General features: G+C 36.3%; 1 protein-coding gene across 1 annotated transcript in view; it reads left to right on the top strand.

Moving 5' to 3' along the window:
* LAMA2 (laminin subunit alpha 2) overlaps positions 1-13,146 on the top strand; it is a 290,666-nt gene that overhangs the window by 192,206 nt on the left and 85,314 nt on the right. The window contains exons 31-33 of the mRNA XM_033055719.1: positions 2,684-2,770; positions 3,583-3,776; positions 12,463-12,605. Of these exons, the coding sequence (XP_032911610.1) occupies positions 2,684-2,770; positions 3,583-3,776; positions 12,463-12,605 (424 nt within the window). The remainder of the gene's footprint in view (positions 1-2,683; positions 2,771-3,582; positions 3,777-12,462; positions 12,606-13,146) is intronic.

The following is a 13,146-nucleotide window of genomic DNA, read 5'->3' as shown; positions in this document are numbered from 1 at the left end:
AAGCAGGAGTTTTTAAGGATACTTCCAAATCTCAGGTATTGAAAGAAATATCCTTTATCTCAGAAAGTTATAATACAATCTTAACTGCAAGTTTTTCTGAGGTTTGTTCATTTCATACATGTTTTCTGTTACAACCTGATTATATGTTTTGTCTTTTAGTATCAGAAAAAGACATTCAAGTGTCAAAGAACAAGATCAACCAAGATTCTCAGTTTAGCAAATCAGCAAATATTAGAAAAACTTTTTATGTAACTAACTGGCAGTAGGATGGGCTGCATATATTCCATCCTATATTTTTTCATGAGGTTTAGGAACCTTTGGTTGCCCAGAAATACATGAGTCAGACCAGAAAATGAACAGGGCTTTTCACCTGGTGTTTATGGCACCATGCTGCAAGAATTTAGACAGATTCTCCACACCGTGCTCCCAAGATCATTTCAGTGACTTATGTAAAATCTAACATAAACTCAGGAAGTGGGTGTTGCTGAAGGGCTCTACAGGTGAGAAGTATATGAGCTGTGTGTAGTATGTGTAACACAGAATTGTAGAATGGTAGAATGGTTTGGGTTGGAAGAGACGTTAAAAATCATCTAACTCCAGCTCTCCTGCCATAGGCAGGGGCACTCTCCACTACACCAGGTTTCTCAAAGCCCCATTCAACCTTCCCAGAAGACTTCAAGGGATTGGGGCATCTACCACTTCATTGGGCAGTTTGTTCCAGTGTATCACCACCCTCTGAGTGAAGAATTTCCTCCTAACATCTAATCTACATTTCTCCCTCTATAGTTTAAAATCATTCCCTATTGTCTTATCACCATCTGTTTTTTTAAAAGCTCCCTTTAGGTGTCCTAGGTGCACACTCAAATTGCTGAGCTGCCTGAAAGAGAGCAAGCAAAGTGCCCATAACTTGTTTAGTCACATAGCCTGCATGGCTGTGGGTGTTGTCACAGCCTTTTGTATTATGCTCACATGAAAGTCATCATGAGAATCTCTCTTTCATAAACTTTCACAGGAGATAAGAGAATAACACCTAGTCTGAATTGAATAAAAACACATGAGATAATCATCCAATTTCTTAATGCTGTTGAGAAAGAAGTCAGATCTGAGCACGTCCAGGAAAAGAACTGCTTGTGTTTCATAGAGCTTAACACATCTCACTCATGTTAAACCTAAAGGAAAACACCACTGGAGAGAGGGCAGGGAAGGAAATGTTTCAAATGTATGTATATGTCTGTCTGTCCATGTCCATTTTCCTGTGCTGATAGAGGATGCCTGAACAATTGGTTTAGATAAAATCACTGACTTTTAGATGGATAGAGTGGCATAGATTCATTCCATAAAGCTACAGTATAAGGTGGAAAATGCCCTTAGATTTGTATCTTGTGCAGATCAGTTAAAGCTCTTCAAGATGCTATTAAGGAAAAAGTCTACCTGCAGCTATTCTATGGTAGTCAAGTAATCATAATCTACATGAAATACAGCTAGCTAATGAGCTATCTCATTAGCTTGCTGTGTCATGACTGATACAATAGTATTTGTGAAGGGTATAGTGCAATTATTTTTATTTATGAAATTGTATAAAACTCCACTAAAGTTTTAAATACTGTGTTTATACTGCTGTAGAACCAGCAGTCAGCTTCAAACATGATGAGCTGGGGAAAAAAAGAACAGAGAGAATAGAGAGAATGAATTGTTCCTAGTATTGATCTATTTTTATGGAGTTGAAAATGTGTTGGATAATGAGTTTGTGAGTAATAGATCAATTTGTTTACATTTTTTGCAAAGGCATAATTTTATATACTCGTTCAAGCACTATTGATTTAATGCATTATAAGCAAGTTAGATGAGGATGCTGACTGCACTGTACCAAGAAGGAGCCCTGGGCTCACCACTAGCCACCTCTGTTTTCTAGCTCTTCTTCCCCAAAGAACTGAAAGAGTTTTATGGTTTTGCACCATTTGAATATTTCATTCTGTTCTTTTGCTCTACCTGCCCTTTTTGTTTAACTGCCTGTGCAGGTGCTTAATACACTAACATTCCAACTAAATGCTACTTTGCACAGTGCCCACAGGTACACACTACTGTCAGCAGAAAAGTGACTTAGAAAATCTAATGTCTGCAATAATTAAAACAAGACATCTCCCTGATCATGAAGGAGGTAGTTTTTAGGGTTCTTTTTCTCTGTAGACTGGGCTATTCTTATACATCCTTGAGAAGATTGTCTGATGCTGCCTTTTTGGTAGATTCCACACGGCTATGACTTTGGTTCCTTTTCTCTCTTTTATATCTCACCTTCGAGTAAACTCTTTCCAGCTTATCTCATTTCACCCAAAAGAAAATGAAATCAGACTGGAAAGATTGAATGTTCATTAGCTCAGTTTCTAAATCTTTTGTTTCACATCCTTCCCAGTACTTCCTTTGTTTGCTTACTGAGAGTGACAACACTCTCAATCACACAAGCCTACAGCCCTCAGAGTCTTTGTCCGAACTGTGCAAGTGTCACAGCAAGGCATTGACAAAAATTGTGACAGAAAGGAGAGACCTCTCACAGGTCTTCATAAGCAGATACGAAAATGTTGCCATTTACATTAAGAGTGGAACTTCTTGGGCCCTTTTGCACTGCTGACCAAAGTGAAATGACGCAAGAGAGTAGAAAAAAATTTTTTATTTACTTTTTTTTTAGTTTTAGCCCTACTTGTGTTGCTGAAGGACCTAATGACTACCGGTGTATTGCCTGCCCACCTGGATACGAAGGCCAGTACTGCCAAAGGTAGGATGATTGGAAAAAGTAGAAAGAGGGACAATAAAATGAGGAAAAAGCATAAAGGAGCTACAGGTTTTTCAATATTACAAGCATGTATTTACTACTGTTTACATATATTGCTTTGGATAATTTCTTTCTCCTTTATATGCTGTTAAAACTCAACCAACATAGATAATTTTTATATACACCATTTTAAATAGATAATCAATGTTATTTATATTACAGATATTGTCCTAGTCATACTTTTTGATGTGTAAGGGGTTTTTTCTCCAGAGCTCAGATGCCATACTAATAGTGTATCTTGACATCACCATACCCTTTGTTTTAGTAACTGTTGTGCCCTCATGGGCATTGACTGGGAAAGACAGTTACATATAAAAATTTTAATGCCAAATTGTGAATTAATAACCTAAACAACCTCTTTTGTCCCATCCATCAAAACACTGAGGGACTAAGATGATCAAAACTGGCAAATGTCTACCAGGCGATTTCATGTCTGACACAAAACACAAGTGGCTAAGTCTATAGGCCAAGCAATGATAGTGGAGGAGTTTTTTTGTTGTTCTATATAAATTTAACTGAAAATTGTTAAGGATGTGGAATCACTTTTGCACACCTTCTCCATCCAGACTGTTCTGTGCCCTGATTAGAAGTCATTTTGTTGGAAGTTTACAGTATTTCTCTCTTGGTCGTGAAGCAACAAGGATTTTTTTAATGGCTTGTGAATGTTCGTATGAATTACATTAAAATATTGCTAAGTATTCTTTGTGCACTGCATCTCAGTTGGACAAACCTTGTTTTGTGTTTGCAATGTCTAGATGTTCTCCTGGCTACACAGGAAACCCACAGATTCCAGGAGGGTCCTGCCAGGCATGTGAGTGTGATCCATATGGTTCCGTGCCTGTCCCCTGTGACCCTGTCACTGGGCAGTGCACTTGCAAGCCAGGATTCACGGGGTGGAAGTGTGCTGGCTGTGAACATCGGCATGCGCGCCATGGCACGAAATGCGTTTGTACGTATACTAACGGAATCTTGGATAACTTCTCACTGTGTTTCTCACACTTCAGAAATTCAAACCTGCTTATGTAACAGTGTGTGTAAACCTGCTTGTGTGGGTTTCTTTGAAAATAATGGCCAGGTTTGTTACTACTTTGGCATCTGGTCCGGTTTTTTTCACAAGCCTTGAGATGTGAAAAAAACTGTCAATAATTTCTAATGTTATCACAGAAAATTGACAAAAAAACTTTGAAGGACTTCTTTTTGGCTTTTTGGAGTCTGTAATTTTGCTAAACGTTGTCACTATTGTTGTGACAGTATTTTCTCTTGGTGAATTTTTTTAGTGTTGTCCTAAATGTTTAACCAACAATTGCAATGCTCTATGAAGTGAGGCACACACAAAATTTTTAGTAAGGTTTACTTGATCATGTTGGTTCAACAATCATCCATTGGAATTTAAAAGGTATGAGGAATGACACTATATCCAGCAAAGAACTTACTTTGTTAAAAACAGAGAACTAATAGCCTAAAACACCAATTTATATTTTACGGTACTGGTATCTTTGTCCTACCCTCAATTTTGATACATAACAAGTGATTATCTTGTATTTTGGTTTGGATTTTTTTTTTCCATTATATTGGATAGTGCTTGTTTTAAGCCCACAATCTCATATCACGTGATATTATATGCTTATATCTTATTTAAAAAAATGTAGTAATATCTTTCTAGAACTCTTTGTCAGCCCTGAGCAAAGTAAAGCATTTTCCTCTTCCCATCTGCCCCAGGATGTGGAGGGACTAACCTTTTGTGATTTTTTTTTTCTCTGCAATACCATCATTGTTAAATTTAAAGTAGAATACTTAAAGTATTACTTAGAGTTCCAGTAAGTCCACAGCATATAATATTTATTAATTTGTGCACATTTGAAAATATTGACAAGGTACAGTCAGCTGGTTTAAATGTTTTATCTTTAATTGAAGTTTTTTCATAGGTAGTGGGGTGTTTTTGTGAGGAACATGTAACATCAAGAAAATAGGTACCATTTACTTTTTTTTCCTTGCTTCTCCAAAGAATTAATTTCTTTTATACCTCAATACCCAGAGGCGCACACCTCTCTAGTATTAAAATGGAATGGTAAAAGCAAATTGCAAACATTTTAAAAGCAAATTAAAAAAAAAAAAAAACAAACAAAGAAATGCTTAAAATGTCAGAAGACATCATGAATCCAGGAATGAAATGCATGGCTACTTGGAGTGCCTAAAGAGGAAGATATTAAGAACATAGGATCAGGAACTACACAATGCAGAACATTTCTCCACTCAGCCTAATGGTTGTGATCAGCTCTCAGATAGTCACCAGGACATAGCAGAAGTTTCTAAGTTTCTAAGTAAGTCCATTCTAGTGAGTGCTTTTGCATCAGTCCTGAATCCCTGGTAGCGACTATAGATTACTGAGAATATAGATATAATTACTTCTATTTATTATCAGCATGACATTGATTCATTGATTAAAAGTGTAGTGTGCTTCAGAAAATTAAATTTCACCTATCCTGCAGTGTGACGTAATTTAGGACTTAATTCTGAACTTAGTATCTTCAGCTCTATTTTGAACAGCAAAATGATTGCAACTGGAGTAAGTAGTCCCTTTTCTGAAATAACTGCGGTTTGAGTTCCATTTTGTGGTCTATGTGTCAAAGAGAATTGTAATTGCAAGTCCATAAGTTTTACAGCTAAGAAATTTTAAAACAAGAACTGTGTTTTACAGAGGGGCATCTACATGAGAATTACTTCATTTTCCAATATCCTGAATAGTTCTTATATTATTGCCAGTATTATCCTATTTTTCCAATCACAGGCATAACTTAGTATCTTTTTTTTATTAGCCTTCTACCTTATCAGTACTCTGAAAAGTCTTTTGGGTATTCAGGATGACAGAGTTTCATTGTAGAAAATAGCCTAAGTGCAAGTTATCATTTATAATGGTTTTCCAATTTGTTAATCAGGTTATTTCATTGTGTGGATAATAAGGTTAAAAATCCTATTTGTGAATGGAAAAAGCTGTTTGCAGGCAAATGAAATTTTCCACCTTTTTGCCTTGAAAGATGTTATTTGCTATAATCTCTGATTTAAATGTAGCATATTTGAATGCTAGTGTTGAAATATACCTACACTATCTAGTGACATTTTTACCTTGACTAAGTACTCAGTTTTCATCATAAAAACAGTTCTTCTCATGTGCATATGGACATTTCATTTGACCACCAGAAGTGAGGAATCAAGTGAGAAGATTTCTTTTCTCTAGTCATAAATATATGAAACACCTATAGCAAACAGATGGGATGTACTTTAAATCTCCCTATCACAGAAAGTAGTTTTTTACTGTTGATATCATATCAAAAATAGCCATATCATAAAGTGCAAAAACTTTAGTTTAATGTTTCAGTAGACATTTTTTATGCTTATTAGCTCTTACTGTATGATCTTTCTCTTGGTTAAAGAGGGTGTTCCTCGACATCAATATCACTCCGAACCTGCCTTTTCTAATGCAGTAGAATACCCCTGACATGGTTGAAAATAAGCCTGATCAATAACCTATACAGCCTGTGGTGGACACAGGTCTGTGGCAAAGGGACTGTGGCAAGCCTGGATTTTGTGGGAATTTACCCCTGGTAAGCAGTGTCTGGTATGTCACAGGCTCCAGAGTGCAGGTGTTGGTAGGGATTCATTGCTGCAGCCCGTAATGTGCTTCAATAGCCCTGGTCCTGTCAAAGAACCATGAGAAACACCTTTGGGGCAGCCTTGAAGTTTTTCTTCCTTGCTCTCAGAATACTGAGCTGTTTCAATCTGAGTTTAATGCAGCTGGGAATTTGGTTCTGTATACAATGTATTTTTGCTTTCATATATCAACCAATTGCAAGACACTCAGTAAATTCCCTTTTGACCAGCTTCAGTTGTCACAAAACCTTAAAAGTAAGAACAATGGTACTCTAAATGTAAAGAAAATTAATTAGTGTCAAGAGCAGAATCTTGTTTGCATTCAGTAGTTAAAACGAGCTGAATGCATGTACCTACTTTTGCTCATTTGTAGTTCCATTTCAACTACTGCAATTGCATTGTACCTGTCAGAAGTGCGAAGAACCCCTAGTTAGGTGGTCTAACTTAGAGCAAATATATTCAAACAAAGTCACCCATGTTGGAAAAAGTGTTTCTAAGTAATATAAGACGTAGTGTAATTAAGCTGTTCTTTTAGTATGGTATAGTTAACGTTTAAGAAAGGTAAATTTTATTTTGAGTGTGAACTGGTTTTGTCTCTGGTAGGTCTTCTACCAGGACTGGAGAGTACTGGTATTGAACAGCGACCTCTCAGCAGTTCACTCAGCCAGAAGAGAAAGATTGGGGTTCCACATGAGACGTGTTCTACAAGAATCTTTATTTCATGCAAATGGTGTCAGGCAGGAATCCCCGAAGACAAAGGGGAGACAGTCATATTTATAGGTTCAAGGAGGATTGAAATTACAACCAATAGAAAGTTATACAAGAACAGCATCCGATCTAAGTCAAAAGTTCTAAAGGTGAACTGACCAATTATACAAGCTAATTTCTAGCCAACTGTCTTCTAAAGTGATAGAAGAGTGAACAGATTCCTAAAGATTTCGTTCAACCTTGGTATCTAGGATACCTTTTCTATTAAAGTATATTCCATGGGGCTGGAGCGGACAGTTTGGGAGGACTTGTATACTCCACATTTGAGTATTTAAAAAAGAGTAACATTTAAATAAAGAATTTTTGGCAAATTCTATAAAAGATCACTACACAGTACGACCTGGAAAACCAAATAATGTACATTTAAAACAGATCCGAGAGGTATTTTAGACAAAATATGGTAATGTATTCTTCTTTAAATATAACATTTAAATTTTAACATACCCCTTATCATAGGTATTTTTAAGTGAAGATTTTCAGTAAAAAGGTGGGGGGGAAAAAGCAAAGAAGTATGCATGTTCACTAAAGTGATCTATTTCTGATGTAGCTGAAAATCTGTTTTACTGGGTTCTTGGTTTTTTTTTTTTCATGTGTCATTTTTTAGTTGCTTAGTGCATGTCACTGTTCAGTGCTGTGTTTTAACAGTTATATTTTAGACAGCTACAGGTAAAATAGAATACATATTTAGTTTGAAAACCACTTCTTAAAGGAGAATATTACACTTACAGATAAATAACAATGGTAAGATAATTATAGGTCCATGCACAGACAGAATTCCATTCCCTTTTTATTCTTAGAACTGAACAATTTTGTTTTATATAGGATGCCATCAGGGAATGAAAAATTATATCCAATAAGTATATATAAAAAAAAGGTAATACAAAAGTATGGTCTACTACACAGCATAAACATTTCTAATGGCTAGTAGCTAGATTATTTCCCCAGATAAAGTAACCATCTAGGTTGTCCTCTACAGATATTCATAACACTCTGCTGATTAATACTTCCTTGCAATTTTTTGACTCAAGCAATTAACTTTGTAGGTTCCCTTTCCCTTCTCTTTTGAAAAAGTCAGTACCCAAAGAATAAATAGTGATGGTTGGAAACTAATTTTAATAATGCTACCAGCATCCTTGTATACTGTCAAGTATGACAAAAGTTCTCCCAAATCTTCTCTCAGATTTTGAATCAAATCTGTAGCAATCATGCATTTTCTTAGAAATAGTAACCCTTTTGTGTGTTTTTTGTTATAACTTGTGACATTCCACTTCAGTTGTAGAGTTTGTAGTACATAAAATGAAGAAGCCTAGATGACAATGTTATTGGAACAGTGACTCTGCTCACTGCTGTGCCATATTTGTGGAACAAAATGATCCTGATGAGAACTTCAAGGCTTGATTGTTGTGTGGCTCTGTATATTATATGGCAAGTCAGAACTCACCTTCTGACTGCTTTCAGGCCATCTGTCATAATGGAGACTTAAAGTCTTCAATGTTTTGAGTTGTGTTGCAACATAAACTACAAAACCTTCCCTTGGATATGTGCTCCTGTAACAAATGTTCCTTAGGGTCAAGCAAAAGCCTAAATGTAAAACAATTGATGTGTCTGAACAGGAAGCAATCATGGCACAGGGAGATGAAGTAGATGTTTAATTGTTAAGAATTTTTCCTTGACTCAGTCTTATGGGGTAAAAAAAAGAAAGAGATCCTCAGCCTCTACTGTGGTCAAAAAACTTTTGTCTTTATGTATTTAAATATTCAGTATTAGTAAGAGGAAAGAATTATATAATGAGATTCCTTTAATAGTAGGTCTTGATCATTTAAGTATTTGCACTCAAGACTGATGCTTGCAATGAGAGGGATTGTTTTTCCCAGCTGTCAATCTGTTTCATCACAGTCCTACACCAAGAAGCAAAAGGGAGCTCCCAGCCATTGGTCCTGGCAGAATCAAGGTTTTCCCTTTAAAACAGTGAGGAACTCCATGGTCTCAACCATTCCAAATTCAGAACTAGGCAGAGATGCTGTCTCTGTCAGAGGTAGATCTTGTAGAACTGGTGAAACTAAGCCTCTCCCAGCTCTTACACAGTGCTTAATTCATCAGGAACTGGGAGCCTTCACAGAGTGAGCTGAAAAGAAAGATCCCTTGTGCAATGCTACATCTATGAAGCCTTGCACTTGCTTCTTCAGTGTTCTGAGTTGTGCTGTGTGTCCATGTGTCTCAGCTGTAAGAATTAAATTGATGTCTGTGTTGGACAACTGCTTCTCAGGCTGCCTGGACTCAATTAGGACATTTCTGCTTGGCCTAGAAGCTGATAAGCTATCACTTGTTCTCCATTTTTGTGATACATGAGCTCCTGTTGAGTTTAGGCCCACATTCCTGTCTTTCACCCAACTCAAGCAATATTTTAGCTCAACTACTACTGATATGTATTAGAACCAGCAGATGAGGATTACTAGATAATAAAAATAAGAAATAAAACCGAGTAGGCGTTTTAGACCCTGATATGGATATGAGTTTTCCCATATTTTGGAGACGTACTGATCATGTAAGCTACCTGAAACTAGCAGCAGCGGCAAGGAAGCTAAAGCTTTCTACTGGGGTTCTGTTTTAAAAGGCACAGGAAGGCTATTTTATTATTTGGAGACTAGTGTCATAATGGGAAAAGTTAGGTAATAGCCAACAGATCAATGAGCTAAAGTAGTTCAACACTATATTTGAAATGACAGGAAGCTGATACTGAAGAGTCACTGACTATCATCGGATACCACCTCCCATTAGATATTTCATGATTGCCCTTAGACCAAAAATTTCCTAGTCATATCACAGTCTTCTGAATCTTCACTGAAATTAATCTATTAAAGCAAAATTGTGCCAGATAATCATTCAATTTGAGAAACACAATTTGACTCAGATGTGTTTCTTTTATTGCATATTATGTTTCTTTGTAAGATGTTATAAATGGTTAGATGTCTGCAAACTAAAAAGAATTTCTTTTGGCATGCATGCTTTGGACATGCTTCTCACACGAGGTAAGTCAAAATCCTTAGAGATTAAGTGTGCATGGAAAAGTGTGGTGAAAGTGGAAAATACAGTAATTTGCATTAATTGCTTGTTGAACTATTGTAATATTGATTGCATGATTTGCCTCTGACATGCTTGCACTGCTGTAATGATCTGAATTTAGTGCTGCATTTGGTAATATTAGACACAAATTTATCCTGACAGCTTTATAGATAGATGCAGAAGTATTTAGTCTTGCAAAATATAATCATGCTCTTGAAATATTTCCCATAGCTACAGTACATTACAGACTACATGCTGGAGTAGCTTAGTCCTGTCTCATCCACTCAGCTGTGGTCTCACTCGATGCAATTCCTCTTTTCAACCTGATTATTGTGCAAGACATGTTAATTTATACTGAACACTCACTTATCGATTGCCCACTCATTGAGAATACTTCATCTCTTCATGGGCTGTTCATTTTTTTCTTATTGTGTGAATTGAGTTTGTCTTTAACACAAAAAAAATTTTAGTAATTTATTATCAACCACTATGAAAATTTTGAAGGTGAATAGATTTCTCTTGTTTCTTAAGTGAAATAATATATGAAAATTAAAAAACACAGTAAAAACTAAACTATAAAGTTCAACTCTTTTCAGGTTCAATATCACTTATTTTCATCCTGCAAAATGATTATCAGGTCTCCTTACCTTCTTGATCAGCTGCAGAACAGGTGTTTGTTATATAAAACGTTCTTTGCTGTAAAACATGCTTTTCCTTGAATTCACTCAGGCTTCTAAAGGCAAGCACACAGATGGCAAGAACAGGGATGATAATAAGTTGGGGGAGGCTAAATTTCATGTAGGAGCATAAATCAGAATGTATCATGCCCACAGTTATTGACTGCAGTTCAGTTTATGTAACAAAATACTGTGAAATAGGAGGGAGAAGTCTGCAAATAGAATTAATGAAAATGCAAAAAGAAAGTCTTAAAATAACAGCAGCATCTACCTTCCTACACCCACTTCTTACTACGCTAATCCATCCATCACCATTTGCATTTCATGGTGTATTGAAATAATTTACTGATTTTCTCTGTATTTGACTCTACTCTTTGTCTTTGCTATATTGAACAGTCAACAGAATAAGAACCATATTTAGGTAACTGTGAAAACTTTAATGAACAGAAAAGATTTAATCTACATGAAGAATAGGTTTAAGGAAAAAAGAAGTAATTCTCTTTTGAAAATTACTTCTCTTTTCTACAAAAACACGCACTTTGCTTAGTGGGGTTTTTTTTAGCTATTAAACTGCCTAGCTTTGCTGAAATAAATAATTACACACTTGTAAAACTTTAGGTACAGCTCTCCATTTCTCTTAACATCACCAGTGAGTTCATTGTTTCACAGTTTTCTTCATCTCCTGAGATGTTTGGGTTTGCCAGTTCTTTATGCAAAGAAACTGAAAGGTATTCCCACAACTGTCTTCTAAAGAATGAAGAATTCTTCTGTCTGCTGCATAAATGATACAAGATGAGAATGTCTTATGATAGTTAATCGAAATCAAGGGGAGGGAAATGAAAACTTCTTTTGATATATGCAGCACACAACAATGTTTTTCATCCTGAGGGATATTTGCAAGAAATGAATCATGCATGAAAAGCTTACAAGCTGGTTAATGAAAAGAGGTAGGGAAAAGCATTTTTTTAGAAGAAAACTCTCCGTATTTTTACCTGGTTGCTTTCAACTGTCTGCATTACAGGCTTAGTATGCTTGGCCTTGCTGTTATAGAGAGATTTTTTTAGGTTTTTTTTTTTGCGTTCAAGTCTATAAGCATACTATGTTTCTTACAGAGCTCCTTAGATTTTCCAAATTGTCCATCTGCTTTTTCTCAAGCTTCATCCAAATTACCTGTATAATTTAATATTTTATATTTGTTAGTCCACTGTGGACAAAATTAATTATTTCCTCTTTTTGTGAGGTAAGTCTATCAATTTTGATCTTTATGTTTTATATTCAACTGTCCATTACTAAATCCTAAACAATAATGTCTTTCCTGTTCCCTAGTTGTTGTTTCCATGTTTTTCTCACACTATGCATTTGGGTGGTGTATGAAATTAGTGTTACCTGCTACAGAATTGCATGTGTGCCACACAATATCTAAATCAAATATCTTAAATGTTGAGCAGGAAGAAATGGGCTTTGTTTTTCCTCCCCCAGCTTGTGATGATGAATGCACAGGACTCCTTCTCAATGACCTGGATCGGCTAAACCAGATGATCCTGAGTGTTAACCTCAGTGGTCCACTGCCTGCTCCATATAAAATGTTACATGGTTTTGAGAACACGACACAGGAATTAAAGGTATGTTGGCAGTATTCAAGTGTATAAATAACAGAGCTTCAGTACAACTGTACTTGGTTCTGTTCAACCATACACCAGTGAGTAGGTTCAGGGAAGAGTAAAAATTCAAGATTTAATTATTTCAGGTTTGCTTTGGTTGATAAATAAGTATTAAAGAGATTTACTTTTACTTACAGTAAATTCACGAATACAAGCCGCACGGAATATAAGCCGCACTGCTGGTGTGTTGGCAACATTGTTGCCTTTGTTAATAGATAAGCCGCACCCGGAATATTAGCCGCACTTTAGTTCGCAGCGAACTTTCACAAAATCGTCATTTAGTAACACAATCGCGGGATCGCTGGGGCTTACTGGCTTACTGCCGACCTCGGAAACATTGTTTCCAAGTGAAAAAAGACACACCCTTTATTTACAAGCCGAAAAAGACAGGAACAATAGTGTGGTCATTTTGCGAGCATTCCCAATGGATCCGCGTTGCCTTTAAACAGCCGCTCAGCCGCGCGGGCAGGCAGCTGAGCTCCGAGCGGAGCCACATCTCCAT

Source organism: Catharus ustulatus, chromosome 3 (genome assembly GCF_009819885.2).
Source record: "Catharus ustulatus isolate bCatUst1 chromosome 3, bCatUst1.pri.v2, whole genome shotgun sequence".
Lineage (NCBI taxonomy): Eukaryota > Metazoa > Chordata > Aves > Passeriformes > Turdidae > Catharus > Catharus ustulatus.
This window is presented reverse-complemented; position numbering and strand designations above follow the sequence as displayed.